This window comes from Sminthopsis crassicaudata, chromosome 1, assembly GCF_048593235.1.
Source record: "Sminthopsis crassicaudata isolate SCR6 chromosome 1, ASM4859323v1, whole genome shotgun sequence".
NCBI classification, from domain to species: Eukaryota; Metazoa; Chordata; class Mammalia; order Dasyuromorphia; family Dasyuridae; genus Sminthopsis; species Sminthopsis crassicaudata.
Genome location: NC_133617.1, coordinates 667,361,020 through 667,382,958, shown reverse-complemented (window position 1 = coordinate 667,382,958; position 21,939 = coordinate 667,361,020). Strand labels below are relative to the sequence as shown.

Below are 21,939 nucleotides of genomic sequence, written 5' to 3'. Positions count from 1 at the left end.
TTCCCACCTAGGCACAGGACAACATACAGGAAGAAAGGACCTTTCCTATGATTATAAAAGGCTCTCATCATCAAAGAGCACTTTAACTCTACCCTGAGTGGCCTGGAACCGAATCTCTTGGGTTGTAAAAATGACATTCTGGGTTTCTGTGCTCATAATCCTGGTGACCACTGTCCTGGTGGTGCTGCACAGGTTGGGAACCTTCCGCCAGAGGAGAGTCAGTGAGCCTCCTCTGGAGAAAGGCCTCATCCCCTGGCTGGGCCATGCCATGGACATATTTAGGGATGCCTCCGGTTTCCTAAAGAGGATGCAAGAACATCATGGGAACATCTTCACTATTCATATTGCTGGCAGATACATCACCTATGTAACAGATCCTTTATCTTTTGATGCCATTCTGAAGGAAAGCAGAAGCAAGCTGGACTTTTCTGAGTTTGCATCTGATTTGGTGTTCAAAATCTTTGAGTTCCAAGTGCCAAAAAATCATAGAAGTATGATGATCGATAACAGCTCAAAGCACTTGATGGGTAATGGTTTAGTTGGTTTGACCCAGGCCATGATGGATAGCCTGCAGATCCTGATGCTAGAACCTGATGCTGGTAGGAGAGCAGGACCTCAGGAGTGGAAGCAGGAAGGGCTATTTCAATACTGCTACAATACTATCTTTAGAGCTGGTTACCTGGCCTTGTTTGGGAATCTACCTACTAATGGCAAGAGAGACCATGCACAGGACTTGCTTCAATCCCAGAAAATCTTTGAGGAATTCAGGAAATTTGACATTCTTTTTCCTCGGATGTTTCACTCTGTGATCCTGCCCAAGGAGAAGCAAGAAATCAAGAGACTCAGATACTTCTTCTGGGATATTCTTTCTTCAAGGCAGATGCTGGAGAAGGATAATGTGAGTGGATGGATCCGTTCTATTCAGCAGCAGCTGGTTGAAAAGGGAGTGCCTGAGATAGGACAGAGCCAGTGTAATCTGGTATTGCTCTGGGCTTCCCAGGGCAACACAGGTGTTGTGTCCTTCTGGGCCCTCCTCTTCCTTCTGAAGAATCCTGAGGCTCTGAAGGCTGTGAGGGAGGAGGCAGAAGGAGTCCTCAGGAAAATGGGGCAGGGGATGAGACCAGGTGGGGCGCCCATCACTGTTGAGTATAGAATGCTACAGCAGACCCCAGTGCTGGACAGTGTCATGGAGGAGACATTACGCCTGAAGGTTTCCCCTATCCTGACCAGGGCTGTGAAGCAGGACATGATCCTGAAAATGGACGATGGCAGGGAGTATGCTGTCCGCCAGGGGGATCTAGTTTGCATGTTCCCCCACCTTTTCCTCAATATGAATCCAGAAATCTACCCAGACCCCACTACATTCAAATATGACCGTTTCCTGAACCCTGATGGAAGCAGAAAAGTAGCTTTCTATAAGCAAGGGAGAAGGCTTAAATCACACATGTTGCCATGGGGTGGTGGCCCCTCCATCTGTCCTGGGAGGTTCTTTGCCCTAAATGAAATGAAAATGTTTGTGTTCTTGATGGTCACACAATATGACATAGAGTTAGTTGATCAGGATGTGAAGATCCCTTCAGTAAATAGGAAGCGGTTCGGAATTGGTGCCATGCAGCCAATACATGATGTCCAATTCCGATATCGGATACGCTTCTAGCTTGATGGTGAAAACATTTGCACAAGATCAAGGCTGCAGTGGGCTACAGTCACAATTTCCCCTTTTGAACCACCCACTCTTTCCCCAGATTCTTCTCTCCTCTAACACGGCTTTTGTCCTCATCACCCTACTAAAGATATCTTTAGTGCATTTCCCAATCACCCCTCCAGTTGTCTTGTCTCAGACCTCTTTCATGTTTGTAGCTTTTTACCACTCTTGACTAAACCTTCCTTCTGAAGACTTTCTTTTCCTTCATGTGCCTCTCTGACCCTTCCTTAATGTCCTTGAGTGAATCCTCTCCTGCTGATGGGCAGAAGTTGTAGAGAGATTGGTTTAAATAAAAATAAAGTAAATAATATCTGAATAATATGGTAAAAAGCCTTTAAACTTTTGGGGGGTTATAATGGGCTGCATTGGATACAGTGGAGCTAGAGTGGTGGGGCAGTGTCACTGAAGGTCAGCAATCAAAAACTGGCCAGCTCCTTTGCAGGGATGTTGCACAGGGGATTCCTGCTCAATTACAAGTCAAACTAGATGGCCTGCTGCCCATACCCCACTTGAAAGGAGCCAGCTCTTTCCTGGGGTCCACAGGTGATGGTGGGTCTGAGCATGGACAACATCCAGATACTTCTCCAGACTCATGCAGCCAAGAAAGAAGATGCTGCTATAGAAGCTGGCAGTGTAAAGGGTGCAGATGGTTTTGCAGAGGGCTTCCCCAAAGACCCAATGCCAGGCTGCAGAGACCCCAAAGAAAGGCAAGGTCAGCACAAAGAGGAGGTTAGAAACAACCAGGTTCAGCAGGTATACTTCAGTTACCTCTCTTCTATGGGTAGAGTAGAGGAGGACAGTGAGGAAGAAAAGGTTTCCCCCCAGACCCAGGATAAACACCAGGGAATAGAAGGTAGGCAGGAACACTTGGCCAAAGGACAAAATGGCTTCCTTCCTACAGACTGTATGCAGGAAACTGTCAAGATAGTCATAGTCATAGATGCTGGTGTTTCCAAGGTCAGTCGATGTAGCTGAGGCAGGAGGGGAGGTGGCTGGCATGTGGGAAAGTAAGCTGCAAAATCCAAAAGAAAAAATAATTTGATCAGGTAAAGTGCATTTACTACTATGAAAGAAACAAATATCACATTTAAGGGGAACTCAATTATTCACTGAGTATAATTTTACAGAGAAGGAAAGTGTTTGACATGAAGACTAACCAGCAGCAATGCTCCATTTAAATGTGAACTTGATGGAACAAATGCTATAATAGAAGTCTGAGCCTGTTCTCTGAGAGTCTGAAGTGCTATAGAGGAAAGTGTAAGGGGGGTCAGGGGGGAGGGAAATGTTTATACTTCTTTTATGGCTGTATCTTCAAAGGAAACATCCCTTGGTAAAAGCTAACTTCATGTATGTGGTTAAATAGAACTGAGGTTAGCACCTAACAGTACAGATGAGAAGAACTTACCTTGAAGGGTGCTGCAGCAAGAAGGCTTTAGAGAAGAGACACCCCCGCCTCTCCAGGCATACCCCTAGATTTTTAGGGGAGACTTAAGCAGCTTCACTTGAGAAAGTGAAGCCAAAGGGAGCTCATGTCCTCTAGTCTTGACTTCTCTTCTGAGCTCCAGGCTCTGCACCAACTGCCTGCCAGACCTGTTCAGCTGGATGGCCCTCAAACAACTCAAAAGCAACATGCCCCACAGAATGAATTGTCTCCCCCCTAAACCTGCCCCTCCTTCAGTGTCTTCTGTTCATGTGGAAGATTTCCACCCCCCCCCCAGCCCCAGGCATGTAGGTTTGCAATCTTGGAATCCTTCTTGACCCTTCCCTCTCCCTTAGTTCCCATGTGCACTCTTTAATTTTTACTAGTTCTTGAGTGAAATGAGCAGAACCAGGAGATCACTATACACTTCAACAACAATACTGTATGAGGATCTATTCTGATGGAAGTGGATATCTTCAACATAAAAAGATCTAATTCAGCTCCAATTGATCAATGATGGACAGAATCAACTACACTCAGAGAAGGAACACTGGGAAAGGAGTATAAATATTTGCACTATTGTCTTTCTACCCAGGTTACTTATACCTTTGGAATCCAATTCTTACCGTGCAACAAGAAATTTGGTTTTACACATATATATTGTATCTAGATTATACTGTAACACATTTAATATATATAGGATTGCCTGTCACCTAGGGGAGGGAGTAGAGGGAGGGAGGGGAAAATTTGGAAAAGTGAATGCAAGGGATAATGTAAAAAAAAATTACCCATGCATATGTACTGTCAAAAAAATTATAATTATAAAATTAATAAATTATTTTTTAAAATTTTTACTAGTTCTTTTTAGTCTACAATCTACATTTCATCTTTTCTTTTCTACACACACACACAAACACACACACACACACACACACACACACACACACACACACACACACACACAAAACCAATCTAATACTGTCACTTCTTACCTGGATCATTGCAATTTTTTTCTAGTTAGTCTTCTAGTTTTCAATCTTGATCTCCTATCTTTCCTCCGCACTGCAGCCAAAAGAATCCTCTCAAAATACAAGTTTTTCCATTGCTCAAGAACCTTCTGTAGTTTCCTCTGGACTCTAATTTTAAAAACAACAACAAAACTTCTGCTCTTAGAATGACAAGTAGGATCTTTCAGGATTTAGCACTAGCCTACATTGCCAGGCATATTTCATATTCCTCTTCCTGCTAGCCCAAAATCAAACATCCTGAGTGGGACTCATTTAACCAGTAGAAGCATTAAGAGGGATGTAGAATATAAGCTTTCATCATTCCAAGAAAACATTAAAAGTGTTTAAAAATTGAAAAGGAGATGAAATCTCAAGTATTTCACCTTTGGGAAGGATTAAGCCAATTGGAATCTCAAAAAGAAAGAAAATGAAAATCAAAATAGTTCCTCAGGTAATGGGAGCAAAGAGTATGCACAGCTTTACAGCCCTTTGAACTAGTTCCATGCTCTCCAGAATGGCTGGATCCCTTTGCAGTTCCACCAACAATGTATTAGAGTCCCAGTTTTCTCATATGCCCTGCAATATTTATCATTCTCTTTTCCTGTCATCTTAGCTGATTTGGGAGATGTGAGGTGTTACCTCAGATTTATTTTAATTTGTATTTTTCTAATCAATAGCGATTTAGAGTATCTTTTCATATGATTATAGATGACTTTAATTTCTTTATCTGAAAATTATCTGTTCATATCCTTTGACCATTTTTCAATTGGGGAATGACTTGTATTCTTACACATTTGACAACAGTTCTTCATATATTTTAGAAATGAGGCCTTCATCAGAAATATTGGCTGTAAAATTATTTTCTCCAGATTTGTACTTCCCTTTTAACTTTGTTTCTGTTGATTTTCTTTGTGCAGAAACTTTTTAGTTTAATGTAATCTAAATTGTCCATTTTGTATTTCATAATGTTCTTTATTCTTCTTTAATAATAAATTTTATGCTTCTCCAAAGATCTGATAGGTAAACTACCCCTTGTTTTCCTAATTTGCTTATGGTATCATCCTTTATGCCCAAGTCATATACACATTTTCACCTTATTTTGGTAGGGGGTGTAAGATATAGGTCTATGCCAAATTTCCGAGTTATTATTTTTCAGTTTTCCTGGTAATTTTTGTCAAATAGTGAATTCTAATCTTAGAAGCTGGCATTTTGCGGTTTATCAAATACTAGATTACTATAATCATTGATTACTATGTGATATGTATCTAGTTTATTCCATTGATCCACCACACTATTTCTTAATTAGTACCAAATGTTTTTGATAACTACTGTTTTATAATATAGTTCTAAGTTAGGAACTGCTAAGCCACTATTCTGTGTATTTGTTTTTTCATTAATTCCCTTGATATTCTTGATCTTTTGTTGTTGATTTTTTTTTCAGATGAATTTTGTTATTTTTTCTAGTTCTATAAAATAATTTTTTGGCAATGTGATTTGTATGGCACTCAGCAAATAGACCAATTTAGATAGAATTGCCATTTTTATTATATTAGCTCAGTCTACCAATAAGCAAATGGTATATTTCCAATTGCTGTGAACAGATTTTATTTGCATGAGAAATGTTTTGCAATTGTATTCATATAGTTCTTGACTTTGTTTTGGCAGGTAGATGCCCAAATATTTTATTTTACCTAGAGTTATTTTAAATGGAATTTCTTTTTCTATCTCTTGATGCTGGGCTTTGTCAGTAATATATGGAAATGCTGATGATTTGTGTGGGTTTATTTTATATCCAGCAACTTTGCTAAAGCTAATAATTGTTTCAAGTAGGTTTTTGGAAGATTCTCTAGGAGTCTCTAAGTATATTATATCATTTGCAGAGTGATAATTCTATCTCCTTATTGCCCATTCTAATTCCTTTCATTTCTTTTTCTTTTCTTATTGCTAAAGCCAACATTTCTAGCACAATATTGAATAATAGTGTTAATAATGGGCATCCTTGTTTCGCTCTTGATCTTCCTGGAAATGTGTCCAGCATCTCTCCTTTACAAATAATGCTTACTAATTGTTTTAGGTAGATGCTGCTCATCCTTGTAGGGGAAACTCCCTTTCTATGCTTTCTTGTGTTTTTAATAAGAATGGGTGCTGTATTTATCAAAAGCTTTTTCTATATCTATTGAGATTATCATATGAGTTCTGTTAGTTTTGTTATTGATATGGTCAATTATGGCAATAGTTTTCCTGATATTGAACCAGCCCTACATTTCAAGACAGGATTTTCTTGTGTACACTTATTATTTAAAGCAGCTGCAGCCTTTTGTCCATCTTTGTGGCATGTTAAGTGTAGTGTTTGTATTTCTGTATATGTGACTAGACTGCTGAGAGTAGAAGCCTGTCTTTGTTGTTTATTGATATGTGCTTTTGTGTGCTTTTTTGCTACCTGTTTCAGCAGAGAGTTTAGCAAGGGGAAGGTTTCAAGTGAAGAATCTCTGTGTTCTTTTTGTCATATCATCTCTGTTCAAAATCAAACTAGCTTTTTCCTAAAGTCCTATCACACATCTTAAACATTTTATTTTTGTTTATTTATTTATCTTTTATATGTTTCTTTATATATTTTTATATATCATATTATATGTTATTATTATATATATTATATTTTATATATTATCATGTTATATATTTTTTCTCTGCCTGTATGGCTCTCATAATGAACGTAACTGAGTGTACTTTTAGTAACTACTCTGGCAAGAAAGTTTAGGCTTCTGAATCACCAGAAAAGAGAGGAATATAAAAATAAATAGAAGTTAAATAAAGTTGAAGGTTAGATTTTATTTGAAAGATAAAGACCTATAGTGGTAATAAAAATTATAGCTTAATAAGAAAGTTAGAGAGTGTTAGAAGAAATTTGATAAGCAAAGTCTTCCTAAGTATCATAATTGGAATATTTACCGTCATTGTTAAAATCTTTGGCAATAGATTAGTTGGAAATAGTGAATCCCATATCATAAAATTATTGGAATAAATATGTATATGGAAACTTGATAGCTTTATGGTTTTAAGCATTACCTTAGTTACTGGATGTGTAATGTGTATAAAGATAATGCCTAACATTAATATGATAGTTCAGATAAATGAACATAATATTAGAAATGTGAGCTCTTCTTTAATTTTTTTTTGCTGAGGCAATTGGGGTTAAGTGGTTAAGTGACTTGCTCAGGGTCACACAGCTAGGAATTGTTAAGTGTCTGAGGCCAGATTTGAACTCTGGTCCTCCTGAATTCAGGGCTGGTGCTCTGTACCACCTAGCTGCCCCTAATTCTTTTGAGTTCTAGATTTAACTGTTAAAAAACTGATATAAATATGTTATTAAAATTCTTTTGGAAAATATAAATTTAAAAATATGATAATGATTTTCTGTGAGGTTGGCACCTCCCACACCATACAATACCATATCATAGCCAAAAGGCAAAAGAACTAGGATTACAACCAAGAATATCCTTCTCAATAAAACTGAGTGTAATCCTTCCAGGGTAAAAATAGATATTCAATGAAATAGAGGACTTTCAAGCATTCCTGATGAAAAGCCTAGAATTGAATGAAAATTTGACTTTGAAATACGAAACCCAAGAGAAGGATAAAAAGGTAAACATGAAAGAGAAATCATAAGGACTCAATAAAGTCAGGGAATGCCACTAGCTCCCTAGGGGATGACTAACTATTAGACAAACTGATCTCTACTCCAACCTCTGCCCCAGTTCAATCATCCACATGTATTGTTGTCTGTGACATGGGTCAGTGTCATGTTTCCTGTGGTTACAAAGAGGCCCAATGAGTTAGAAGGTATGCCAAATGTTTATGCAAAAAAAAAAAAAAACCAGGAAGAATTCTTAGTTCATGAGAAGGGAACCTCCTATCTTATTGAGCACATTTTGAGAAATCATAGGCCTGGAGTACAGCAGGAAAGGATAGAGGGGAGAGGCAACTGTCAGATGGAGGCAGAAGACCTGGGTTTGAATCAGAAGTCTATTATCACTATGATGTGGATTTAGAGCTGGTAAAGAAAGACTTCTGAGTTAAGTTGCTTCATCTTGTTAGGTGCAGTAGATTTGTCTTCTCTTTGGTTGGCAAATTCCCCATGGATGCAAGTTCTAAACCAAAGGTTGGGTTCCTGTCAAAATGCTACAAACATTTCTTGCTTTCTGTCCCAGATTTAATCTACCTCACCCTTTCTAGGACTCTCCAATTAATTCAGCCAAGAGCAAAGTATACTAAATAATTGGTATTTCCTTAGTGCCTTAGATTTTCAAAGTGTTTTATATATTATCCCATTTGTTTCTCATTACAAACTTGGAAAATAGGTGCTATTACTGCCCTTATTTACAGCTGAGAAAATTGAGGCTGAGATGATAAATTATTTAAAGTCCCACAACAAATAAGAACTAAAAAACTCAGGTTTCCTGATCCCAAGTCCAGGATTCTATTCACTGCCACTTTGCTGATATAATAAATCGAGTTATCAGCCTTCTCCAGGGCTGCTTTTCCACCCAAGTCTTTTACTGTGGTGGAAAGGAGCTGTGGTAGGAGCAGGGCCACACACTGGTAAACCATAGAGAGGCTAAACCAGATTGAGGGTAACTGAGAATCCCCAAACCCATTAGTAAGTTAGGGGGGTGTCTACCCATTTGTTCCAATGTCCATGAAGATGGCTGAAGCAGGGGCTGTGGAAAGCTAAGAGCTTGGTCAGACACTGTAGACACCAAGGTCATGCACTGCCTCCTGGGCCATCAGCAGCCATCCTGACTTTCGTCCTGCCACTGAGCTTCAATGCTCAGGAAGAGTGAGTGAGGCTGAGGCTTTTTGTAACTCTGCCTCCCGTAAATCCCATTCACGCACAAGTGCGGACATTAGCCCTGATGTCAGTGTTGTTTTGGAAAAGGGACAAACAAGTATAAGGGCAGGGATTGGGACAGAAAGGGTCGGGGAGGGCTTCAACACTCCAAAGAGAGAGGAAGTGATCCATATAAGTAGAGGAAATAAGAGTGTTTTTCTGATGGCAGTGTGTGGGATGAGTGCTAGACCCCCTTTCCCAAATTAACTAATCAGAGACATCTTTAGATACACAGAGAAAGCATTTATTTAGTCCCTGCAGGGAGCCCAGCACACCTAGGAGGCATCCCAGCTCCTGCCATGTGCTTGATCTGACCAGCAGGAAGTAGAACACTCAATTAAAAAGAATAAGACCCAAGCCTTTTCATTGGATAAGATTAAAAGGAAGTAGCCATCCTTGACCAATGGTCACCAATGTTGTCTGCTTCCTGTGGGTCACAACACTTCCTATGGTTAGAGGCCACGGCCCAGAGATCATGTGACTTCCTGAAATCTGAGGCCCAAGACCTCATCTTTTGGCTCTGGGTATAGGGATCATGTGACTTAGGCCTAGTCTCATAAACTAATCTCATAAATTAAGAAAACTTCATCCAATCAGTCCCATTCAGCAAGAAACAGAAAGGGACTTGCTGCTTAGATACTAGAATGGGAACTACTAAATCAGTGTCTTCTCTCTTGGCTCAGACGTTCAAGGATGGCTCTGAGGGGAACTGTCACATCCAAATCAAATGCAGTCTGTCAGTCTATCTAACTTTTACCTGTGTATCAGAATTCTATTTATATCTATCTATCTATGTTATGCATCTATCTTCTACCTATCTTCTATCATCTATCTAGCTGTCTCTTTATCCATCCATCTATCTATCATCTACCTTCCAATCATCTCTCTCTCTTTCTCTTTCTCTCTCTGTCCATCTAAATTGTGTGCTCCTATCTTGCCCAGCCTGGAAGTGCAGCAACTATCCATGGATGTGATCCTACCAGATCCTGGTATCTATCATGTATCTGCCTGTCTTTCTCTCCATCTCTCCATCCAACCTCTCTCTTTCTATGTGTATATATCTACTTATATCTATACCTACATCTATCTACCTATCTAATCTATCTATATTTCATCTTCTATCATCTATCTGTCTGTCTATTCATTTCTCTATCCATCTATCCACCTACCTACCTACCTGCCTATCTTACACCGCTCTAATTTCTGTCATCTATGTATCTAAATATCTATGTATGTTTGTATCTATCTTCTACCTGCCTATCTCCTAGTTATCATTTTGCCATGTGCCTCCATCCATTCATCCTCGCATCTCTATCATCTATCTGTCTTTCTGTCTATCTCTATCATCTATTTATCTATCTTCTACCCATCATCTATCTACCTATCTATCTATCTATTATATATATATGTATATCTTCTACCTGTCATCCATCTATTTATCTGTATGTCTATGTACATATCTTTCCATCTCTTGGTCTCTCTTGCTTGCATTGATTGCCCCATGTTGCCCAGCCTGGAAGTGAGGCAGTCACTCCTGTATGTGATCCCACTGCAGCAATGAGCTCCAAACTGCTCCTCTCCTGCTCTGGGCTATTCTGCCCCTCCTCAGGCAGGTTAGTGCCTCCAGCTCCACCACAGTAACTCTGGTCCCCATCTCCAGGGCATTCCCCGCCCCATCTTTCTTGGAAGCAGCCATTATAGGCCTGGGCCACCACACCCGGCTTAGAATGTGTCTTTAAAGAACAGGCCGCCCCAGCATGATCTTCATGGTGGTTGTTTCTCAACCACTGCTTTACTCTCAATGGGGCATTATGCTCTCCAGGGTATGGTTACCTTGTCCCCAAAATCTGTAACGAGAAGAACAGACCCTTTCCCCCATCTTTCCACTATGGCTGGAATGAGCCATTGTTCTGTAGCCAGATCTTTTCACATAACCTGTGAAGCCAACACTGGGGGGTTATTATGATGGCTGGTGGAGCACTTAGATACCTGTTGGAGTGAATAGAGGAGTAAAAATCACTCGACCACAGAGACACCATCAGAATCAAGAGTTCAAACAATTTTAAGTGAATAATACTTGTCTTACTCGTGCTCCTGAGGAGAGTGGTGGCACTCAGCCGTTAACTCCCCCTTTTTGCTTTTACAGATAGGTTTTGATGTCTCAGTATCCATGCTCAAGAGCAGAAGCAGCATGTGCAGGATTATTGTCTGTTCTAAGAGAAGCTGGGACAGCTAAGGTTGCAAAAGCAAGGAGAAAATGAGCCTTAAAGGAACAAGGAAGCTCTATTGTTCTTCTTGGCATCTGTGTATGTAGAAGAACCTGTGTCAATGGAGAAAAACTTATTATGTGAGGGCAATAAATGACCAAGAGGAAACAGTAGACACAATTGGTAAAGTAGAACAAGATAGGGATATAAAAGGAATAGTGTATGTGAGAAGCACTTGCCACTCAGGGTCCTGTGAGAGGAGGGTCTCCAACTGACTTTTAGTATACATAGTGGCAATAACATCTGGTAGAGAAGCTAAGCATGAAATAACTCTTTTAATAGCTGTTTGCAGGAGGCATCCTGCTGAAGACTCAGGAGTGGGAAGAATAGACAAGGCAACTAGAAGAGCTGAATCATATTGATCAGACACTGAGTGAAGAATGTTGTGTCCTGCTTTCTAGAGCCCCCAATTTGGGGTGACAAAACATACCATGTTTTCTAGAGCCCCTATGCCAGGGTAATTAAAATATAACATCTCCTGAATTATCTTTTTTTTTTTCTTTTTCTGAGGCTGGGGTTAAGTGACTTGCCCAGGGTCACACAGCTAGGAAGTGTTAAGTGTCTGAGACCAGATTTGAACTTGGGTCCTCCTGAATTCAGGGCTGGTTCTCTATCCACTGCGCCACCTAGCTGCCAAAATATAACATTTCAATGGAGAAGTGGTAAGGTGGGATTCCTGAGGATGGTGGGAAAATAGAATCCATTTATTACAAGGTCTTTTCCCCTTTTATATCCTCATACCCTTAAGTAACAAAAACACTGAGCATGCCCCCAGTATATACTATGCTCTTGGGACCACATAAACAGCTTGCTATTGTATGCAGGTTCCCATCTGGGATCACTCTCCCACCTGTTAACACTCTGCTTCAATCACAACACAGGTTGTCACTGCTCCCTGACTTCTCAGGAAAGGCAAGAGCCCTTAGGAGAGCTGGGGAGCTGAACCAAACGTTCTCAGCAGGTTCTCTCTGGGCTGAAGGGTCTTATACCTCACCCAGAGTTCCCCCACTGACTGTGACCCTCTACAGAAGAGCATCTACAACTTGCTCCAAAGCAGCTGTGGGTGCTAGGGTGAGAGAACAGGGAGAAATTAAAGCTGGGTCTCCCGGGAGCAAGTCATACAAGGGCTTTAACTGAGGATCTGGTAAGAGCAATCTGGAATGTAGTTGCTGAATGTGGCCCAAGAGCTTTTGATAGTCATTAAGAGTAATAAATTGATCTGAATGTCCTGTCTATGGGTGAGATTCCAATTTCTACATTATCCTAGTGTGACTCGAATAACCCAAGGAATAAAGAAGGCTACATGCCAGTGAAGCTAACTTCACTTTCTTGATCAAGTCTGGAAGGGGAGCCAGCCCTGCCAGAGCTTGGAAAGGGTAAGAGAACAGTTACTGGATGGTCAGCTCCAGCATATAGGTAATGCATCCTTGGTGGGTTTGGCCAGAATCCGCCCAGTAGGGGATTCTGTAAGTGATATTTGTTCCCAGAGCCATCCAACAGTAGCTTAACAAAGGTTAATGATAGTTCACTGTACAATAATTACCCCATGGACCAGGAGGGAAACTGAGGGCTGGTTTTTTACTGTTCTTTACCTCCATCTACTGGGCAAGCAGCATGCAAGTGTCGTGGCTTGCCACATTTAAGCTTTACAACTGGACAGAGCTGCCATGGCTTCTGACAATAAATCAACATGTCTGGGTGCCTCAAGAGGAACAACACTTAATCATCTCTTCAAAAGCCTTGTCTGGGAATCCTCCCAAAAGAGCCTTTTTGAAGTCTTTATTACAGTTCTCTATAGAGGGCTCAAACTCTGGAGAAGTATACTTGAAATAAGGATACTTACAACAAGATGTTAACTCAGTGTTATTGATGAGAGGATGGTTCTCTAGTTCACTTATATATTTAGTACTTAGTATGGTGATGTAATGGTTCTCATATACTCAGTATGATGTAATGATGTAATTGTAACAGAGCATATAAGGGCTGAGAGAACTGATGAAAGAGTCGGACTATCACAGACTGCTGGAGGAGACTGGGTCAGACTGTGACAGACACAGACTGTGAAGGAGACAATAAAGACTTTAGACTCTATTCCTGACCATCCTTGTGGTGATTATTCTGCTGAGACTAAGCCCTGTGCAGAGGACCTCCAGAAAGCCAGCCCGGACATTACAATTCTCTCTAGCCAATTGTTTAATAATGATATCTGTTCCTTTCCTATAGTTCTAATCACTGCTGTCATGAGTTGGGCAAAGAAATCACTGAAAGACTGAGTGGGTCCTTGTTTGATCCGTCTAAAAGAAACATTACTATCTTTTGCAGAGGGGATTTTTTTTGCCAAGCCCTTAGAGCAAAAGCAGTAATCTATTGGTATACTTGCATAGTAAATAACTGCCTTGCTAACAGAATGTACTGGCCCATTCTGGCTGGTTGCTCATAATTAATATTTACATTGTAAGTCTGATTTTCTAAGGCCTGAAGCCTACATTGTTCCCCAAATGCTGTGGACCTAGTTACCAACTGGCCTGGTCCAGGCAAATACAAGCAAGAGTGTGCTAATCATGTTGAGGTAGAACATAGTACTGAACCTGTTCTAAAAGACTCCTAACACATGCAGATGTGGGCCAGAATCCTTTGATGCAGCTCTTAATTCTTTAAGGACTCTCATAGGCACTCGCCCAGGTTGCCCTGAGTTATTTAGGTCTGAAACTTCTATGACTAGAAAAGTTCCAAAGAGCTAGAAGAAAATCATCCCCTGGATTTTCCTTTAAGATCTTTATCAGATATCTTCAACATAAAGAAGATCCAATTCACTTCCAGTTGATCAATGATGGACAGAAACAACTACACCCAGAGAAGGAACACTGGGAAGTGAATGTAAACTGTTAGGACTACTGTCTATCTACCCAGGTTACTTATACCTTCGGAATGCAATTCTTAATGTGCTACAAGAAAATTGGATTTACACATTTATATTGTATCTAGGTTATACTGTAACACATGTAAAATGTATGGGATTGCCTGTCATTTAGGGAAGGGAGTAGAAGGAGGGAGGGGAAAATTCAGAAAAAAGAATGCAAGGGATAATGTTATAAAAAATTACTCATGCATATGTACTGTCAAAAAATTTTATAATTATAAAATTAATTTTAAAAAATCTTTATCAGGGAAGTAAAAAGCTGCCGTTTTGCCTGTCATCACTGCTCTCATCCCGAGGTAGAAGCAGGAAGCTGCTGCTGCCCTCATCCTGGAGCAGACTTGAGAGGTACCTCCTTGATGGACAATTCATCAAAATCTGTCTGAGTCTGAGCATTACTAAAGAGGGCAATCCATGAGGATCTGTTTAGGTTTGAGCAGAGAAATGTCTGATTTCTCAGAAGCTAGTAGAATCAGCCATTCACAATTTAAATTATACAGCTGAAAACAATAAAGAGGAAAAGCATCTGCTCCCATTTCTTGGTAATATTCTGTAATTTTCTTTGAAGTGATAAGGAGGCCCTTCTCCTGTAGTAGGGCTTTTAAAATCTTTTCTTAGGTTTCTCTAAACTTCAGATAAATGAGAAAGAAAAAATGCAGATTAATCTTACTCTGCTTGCTGCACTGTGTATCTGTCAAATTGTCCTGGGCCAGGGGTGGTCTCTGGAGAACTGGCAGCCTGTGTGTGAGGTCTGGGAAGCCTTTGATATCCGTGTTCACAGGTGCCAGTCTGAAATGCAAATGACAAACCAGCTGTATTGGCTCTCGATGAGACCATGAAAGCAAGAAAAGATAGAAACATGGATGTATATGGTCAAGACAAATTTATTGTACCTATACTCTCCATATTTGAGCCCTAAACTGCAAAATTACTAAGGAAACAAAAAAACATAAAGTAGACAAACCAATCAGTCCATGAAGGGCAATGTTCTGTGTACTAGTAGAAACTAGAGAAAAGAATAGAAATGACTTTACCACTTGCCCCTGATTTATGATACACGCCCAACACACCTTTTCCTAATTGTTCTCAGTCTTTGCTAGGCTGCTGGATGACATTTTAAGGGAGCTCAAGGGAAGTTCAGAGCCAAATCAAGATAACTTTAAATCCTACAGCTAAATAGGTGTGGCTAGCTAAGGGATATTGCCTAGAGAGGCTCAGGGATTGGCATTCATTTGTGGCTAATCACAGTCTTCTCTGACAATTAATGAATATTAATTGTTTAATAGAAACTTTGCCCCTTGTACTCTTGTAAGCCTAGTTGCACAAAATCCGGCAAGTACAGATGAATTTTGGGGGGAGTGGTATCAAGTTAAACCAGCTAGGTCTGCTGACAACAAGCAGATAACTAAATGCTTTTAATGACTGCTGCTTCATAATATAGTTTTATGTCTAGTATATATAGGCCACCTTCATTTGCACATTTTTATTAATTCCCTTGAAGTTATTGACCTTTTGTTCTTCCAGATTAATTTTGTTATTATTTTGTTTTCTAGCTCTATAATTTCTTGGCAGTTTGATTGGTATGGTGCTGGATAAATTGATTAATTTAGGTAGCATTAACATTTTTATTATATTAACTGGGCCTACCTATGAGCATGTGATATTCTCCCAATTGTTTAGATCTAATTTCATTTGTGTGGAAAGGATTTTGTAATTTATGTTGTATTCATATAGTTCCTGATTTTGTCTTGGCAGGTAGACTCCCAAATATTTTATATTATCTACAGTTATTTTAAATGAAATTTTTTTTGTATCTTTTGCTACTGGACTTTGTAGATAATATATAGAAATGCCAAAGATTTATGTGGACTTATTTTGTATCCTGCAACTTTCCTAAACTTATTGATTGTTTCTAGTAGTTTTCTAGGATTCTCTAAGCATGACGCTTTATCATCTGAAAAGAGTGATAATTTTGTTTCCTCATTACCTACTCTAATTTCTTTAATATTTTTATTCTTTTATTACTAAAATCAACATTCCTGGTATGACACTGAATAAGTTGTCATAATGGATATTTTTCTTTCACCACTGACCTTATCAAAAATGTGCTTTGCTTCTCTCCATTACAACTAATGCTTGCTGATGGTTTTAAAGTAGATAATGCTTATCATTTTAAGGAAACCTCAATTTATTCTTATGCCCTCTAGTGCTTTTAATGGTAATATGTGCTTTTTCCCCCAAAAGCTTTTTCTGCATCTATTGAGATTATCATTTGGTTTGTTAGTTTTGTTGTTGATATTGTCATTTTTAGCTATAGGTTTCCTTATATAAAAGCAGTCCTGAATTCCTGGTATAAATTCCACTTTAAACTATTGATAAGTTGTTGTAATCTCTTTGCTAATATTTTATTTAAAAATCTTGTATCAATTTTCATTAAGGAGATTGGTGTGTAATTTTCCTTTTCTGTTTTGGCTCTTTCTTGTTTACATATCATGGAAGGAATTTGTGAGTCCTGACAGGAATTTGTCAGGACTCCTTTGTTGCCTATTTTCTGAAATGGTTTATATAGTATTGGAATTAATTATTCTTTAAATGTTTGGTAGAATTCAATTGTAAATCCTTTTACATTTTTTTATTTATTCTCTATTTATCTATCTCTATTTATTTTGCCTGAGCAAATGGGGTTAAATGACTTGCCCAGGGTCACACAACTAGGAAGTGCTAAGTGTCTGAGGTCACATTTGAATTCAGATCCTCCTGACTTCAGGGCTGAAACTTTATCCACTGCATCACTTAGCTGCCCCTTCACTTGTAAATCCATTTGGTTCTGGAGATTTTTTTTTTTTTTTGGTGGGGGAAGCTTTTTGATGCCCTGGACAATTTCTCTTTCTAAAATGTGATCATAATTTCCTCTTTTAATCTAAGCAATTTATACTTTTTAAAATATTCATCCATTCCAATTAGATTGTCAGATATGTTGGCATACAATTGGTCAAAATGGCCCCTCATTATTGCTTTAATGTCTTCTTCCTTGGGAGGAAGATCACTCTTTTCGTTTTTGATGCTGGTAATTTTCTTTTCTTTTTCTAATCAAACTAACCCCACAGATTTATCATCTATTTTGCTGTTTCTTTTTTTTTTTCCATAAAACCAACTCTTAGTTTTATTAATTAGTTCAATAGTTTTCTTAGTTTCGATTTTATTAATTTCTCCTTTGAGTTTCAGAATTTATAATTTTGTATTTACTTCAGGGTTTTTAATTTATATTTCTATCTAGCTTTTTAAGTTGCAAGTCCAATTCATTGATCTCCTCTTTCTTTATTTTATTCATGTAACTATTTAGAGATATAAAATTTCTAGTATGAACTGCTTTGGCAGAATCCTATAGGTTTTGGTATGTTGTCTCTTAATTGTCATTCTACTGGATGAAATTATTGGTCTGGATCTCCTTTGCCATTTGGTTGCCTTTCTTTGCATGATCTGCGTGTTTTTCTTGGATTGTTCTTTTTCTTTAAAAAATTACTTTTTCTTCAATCTCATTTGATTTAAAAAAAAAAAAAAAAACTTTGAGTTCTCTGAATTCTTTTTGAGAAGATAACCATATAATCATGTAGAGTAATCTCTCTGGGATAGGGGAGACTTTTTTTGATTGAGGAGGATTTTGATTGAGGGAATCCCTCAATCTTTCCTGACTCAAATCACAGACCTCCCCATGCACTGTCCATTGGTGAATGTTCCTGTAATTGAGGCTCAGGCTATCTCCAAATCCATCTAGTCCCAGAGTTCCTGGATTCCTGTTTCAGCAGAGTTATCCTGGAGGTTAATTCTTAGTCCTGGAGTCTTTCTTCTGATCTTCTCTGCTTGTCCTAAGAAGTACTATTCTTCTCCAACTATTTTCTCTGCTTGTCCTAGAAGGACCATTATTCTGTCCCAACTCTTATTTATTTTTTCTCTGATACACGTTTGCACTGAGGCACAACTTTATTTATGGGAGAAATCTGGAGAGCTTGGAATTTTCTGATCTCTCCACCATGTTTCAAGAATTATTTCTAACCCTATGGTGTTTTGAAGAGCGTGCTACACCTTGCAAGACATAACTTGTGACTCACCAGTTGTTCCATGCAGCTAACTGTCCTAAGTGTGATGGGATTCTGATTGTTGCCCCCCAACTCAGACTCTCCCCCAACCCCAAGCCCTACAGAATTAATCACTGGACAATGAGCAGGGGCCAGCATATTCTGTTGCCACATCACTAGTTTACCACAAAACATAACACAGAAATCAGTCAATAAGAAAACTGCACAAAAAGATGCAAAACAGGATATTGCCCTGCAAACCTCAATAAATCTTTCTGCCAACATGGCTCCTGAGCAGTTACCCTTGGGTAAACTTATGCTAGTTATACTGTCATTAAAATAAATTAATACACCTACAAGTGGGCTGTTCTGTATGTATTCTGAGTAATCATGTGCATACTTCCATCTAAGGTTTTAGAACCTCCTGATATTAGCAAACTCCTATAATCTCAGAAATTCCATATCTTATGATGTAATCAATATCATTTACTCTATAAAAATCCTTGGTTTCCTAGTCTACTGACTCCTTCAGGGAGCTTGACTCACACACTAAATGTCTAAATGTCAATAAAATAACTTTGGGTTGGAAATTGAACGCAAATACTTTTAGAAATGATATCGACACAAATCTGAATAAGCGTCTATAACTTCTGCTTGAACTGCCCTCACTGACCTTCTCTGTGTGATTTATACAGGGTATTGATTTAGATTGCAGTTTTTTGACTTGGTTAATTTATAAATGTAATTTAAATACCATTGTGACACTGTCCACATAGGATTCCAGCTACTTCTACTTGCTGATTCTCAAGGTTTTTTGGCAAAGCCCCAAAAAGAAAATTACAGCTTAATCACAATTTTGACTTCACTCCTCAAATATCTCCTGATCCTGTCTGGCTGCTTTCTCTTTGTCCTCAGGCTTTTGAAAGCTGTAAGCTCAGCATAGCAGCTGCTTTCTGACCTAATTCCATATAATTAACTTCTTGTTCCCACCTAGCCTCAGGACAAGGTAAAGCAGAAAAGACCTTTCCTAAGTTTATAAAAGTATCTCATCAGCAGAAAGCTTTCACTTTTCCTTAAGTGGCCTGAGAACAAAATCTCTTGTGCTGTGGTGATGGCATTCTGGACTTCTGTGCTCATAGTCCTGGTGACCACTGTCCTGGTGGTGCTGTACAGGTTGGGAGCCCTCCGCCAGGGGAGAATCAATGAGCCTCCTCTGGACAAAGGCCTCATCCCCTGGCTGGGCCATGCCATGGACATATCTAAGGATGCCTCCAGTTTCCTGAAGAGGATGCAAGAACGTCATGGAGAGATCTTCACTGTTCAGATGGCAGGCAGATACGTTACCTTTGTCACAGATCCCTTCTCTTTTGATGTCATCCTGAAGGAGAACAGAAGCAAGCTGGGCTCTTCCAAGTTACTAACTGATTTGATCCTCAAAGTCTTTGATTTGCCAGTACAGGTATCTCATGGAATTATGTACAATTCTACCCCAAAGCACTTGATGGGTACTGGTTTAGTTGATTTGACCCAGGCCATGATGGATAGCCTACAGATCCTGATGCTAGAACCTGATGCAGATAAGAGACCAGGACCTCAGGAGTGGAAGCAGGAAGGGCTATTTCAATACTGCTACAACACTGTCTTTAGAGCTGGTTACTTGACCTTTTTTGGAAACTTACCTACTAACGGCAAAGCAGACCATGCTCAGGACCTCCTCCAATCCCAGAAAGTCTTTGAGGAATTCAAGAAAATTGGCACTCTCTTTCCCCGGGTGTTTTACTCTGTGCTCCTACCCAAGGAGAAAGAGGAAATGAGGAGACTCAGACATTTCTTCTGGGATATTCTCTCTCCCTGGCACATCTTGGAGAGGGATAATGTAAGTGCATGGATCCGTTCTGCTCAGGAGCAGCAAGTTGAAGAGGGAGTGCCTGAGAAAACACAGAGCATGTTTAACCTATTACTGCTCTGGGTTTCCCAGGGCAACACAGGTATTGTATCCTTCTGGGCCCTCCTCTTCCTCCTAAAGAATTCTGAGGCTCTGAAGGCTGTGAGGGAGGAGGCAGAAGGAGTCCTCAGGAAAATGGGGCAGGAGAGGAGACCAGGTGGGATGCCCATCAGTGTTGAGTATAGAATGCTACAGCAGACCCCAGTGCTGGACAGTGTCATGGAGGAGACATTACGCCTGGTGGTTACTCCTTTCCTCACCAGAACTGTGAAGCAGGACCTGATCCTGAAAATGGATGATGGCAGGGAATATGCCCTCCGCCAGGGAGATGAAGTGTCCATCTTCCCCTTCCTTTTCCTCCATAGAGACGCAGAAATCTACCCAGACCCCACTACATTCAAATATGACCGTTTCCTGAATCCTGATGGCAGCAGAAAAGTAGTTTTCTACAAGCAAGGGAGAAAGATCAAGCCACACATGTTGCAGTGGGGTGCTGGCATCACTGTCTGTCCTGGGAGGTTCTTTGCCCTTAATGAAATGAAAATGTTTGTGTTCTTGATGGTCACACAATATGACATAGAATTAGTTGATCAGGATGTGAAGATCCCTTCAGTAAATAGGAAGCAGTTTGGAAGTAGTGCCATACAGCCAATACATGATGTCCAGTTCCGATATCGTATACACTTCTAGCTTGATGGTGAAAACATTTGCACAAGGTCAAGGCTACAGTGGGGTACACTCACTCTCTCCCCTCTTGAACATGGTTCTCCTTACCACTTTACTAAACTGCTCTCCAGTGCATTTCCCAATCAACACCTCCAGTTGTCTTTCCTCAGACCTCTTTTATGTTTATAGCTTTGGCCCCTCTTGACTATCCCTTCCTTCTGAGGACTTTCCCCCTCCCCCCCCATACACATGAATTTCTCTGTATCCCTTCCTTAATCTCCTTGAGTGAATCCTCTTCTGCTCATGGTTGTAGAGAGATTGGTTTCTCTTGAATAATAGGATAAGAAGCCTCCAAACTATTGGGGCTGTACCATGGTATAATGGACTGCATTGGATATAGTGGGGCCAGGGTGGTGGGACAATGTCATTGAATATCGGCAAACAAAGACTGACCAACTCCTTTGCAGGGATGTTGTGCAGAGACTTACTACTCAAATACAAGTCAGAATAGATGTCCTCTGTGGTCTGGTCCGTTCCAGCTAATATTGTAGTAGTGAACAGCCATTTGTAGGACATTTTGTTTTCTGTGACTCTGCTCTCTTCCTCTGTATGAGTGCTCCTTCTCTGTCTCCTTTACAGGCTCATCCTTTTTCTCCTACCCTTGAGCTCTGAAGTTTTTGACCTCAAAGTTTCTATCTAGCAAAAGGTTGCATACTCTCATACTTGAAAAGTGAATTGATAAGTCTTTTTCAGCTCACACCTCTTTTTTTCCACACATAGTGATTGCCAATTTTTAGTTTAAACATAATGACAATAACTTTAAATAACTTAATTGACAATTATAGAATTTTCATAAGTAATAACCAAACAGTGTAGCTATAATTTTCTCTTAATTCACGAGCAAATGTGGAAATACCTAATTTACTAAATTACATTTATGGGGTTAGCAAGACTGATAATAATAACAGATTTTAAATACATTTTCCACCTTTTTTTTAGTTTTCAGTTTACAATCTAATAATATTCAAATTACTGCAAATTGAGTTTT

At 39.6% G+C, this 21,939-nt stretch overlaps 3 protein-coding genes across 3 annotated transcripts in view; 2 read left to right on the top strand and 1 right to left on the bottom strand.

Annotated features, from left to right (window-relative positions):
• ACKR2 (atypical chemokine receptor 2) overlaps positions 1-20,080 on the bottom strand; it is an 83,416-nt gene extending 63,336 nt beyond the window's left edge. Inside the window, exons 1-3 of the mRNA XM_074283167.1 lie at positions 19,960-20,080; positions 14,875-14,993; positions 4,118-4,261 (exon numbers count right to left, since the gene is read on the bottom strand). The gene's annotated coding sequence lies outside the window, so the exon portion shown is untranslated. The remainder of the gene's footprint in view (positions 1-4,117; positions 4,262-14,874; positions 14,994-19,959) is intronic.
• On the top strand, positions 131-1,657 carry LOC141555677 (7-alpha-hydroxycholest-4-en-3-one 12-alpha-hydroxylase-like). The gene has a single exon (XM_074288745.1). It carries the CDS (start codon positions 131-133, stop codon positions 1,655-1,657), a length of 1,527 nt encoding a protein of 508 aa, XP_074144846.1.
• On the top strand, positions 19,277-21,658 carry LOC141551476 (5-beta-cholestane-3-alpha,7-alpha-diol 12-alpha-hydroxylase-like). Its single transcript, XM_074283165.1, has one exon. The coding sequence runs from the start codon at positions 19,392-19,394 to the stop codon at positions 20,913-20,915; it is 1,524 nt and encodes a 507-aa protein (XP_074139266.1). The 5' UTR covers positions 19,277-19,391; the 3' UTR covers positions 20,916-21,658.
• The last annotated feature ends 281 nt before the right edge of the window (positions 21,659-21,939 follow it).

Bases quoted from the DNA above. Each gene is read 5' to 3' on its own strand.
- LOC141555677 (XM_074288745.1), top strand. From the start codon at position 131: ATGACATTCTGGGTTTCTGTGCTCATAATCCTGGTGACCACTGTCCTG.
- LOC141551476 (XM_074283165.1), top strand. From the start codon at position 19,392: ATGGCATTCTGGACTTCTGTGCTCATAGTCCTGGTGACCACTGTCCTG.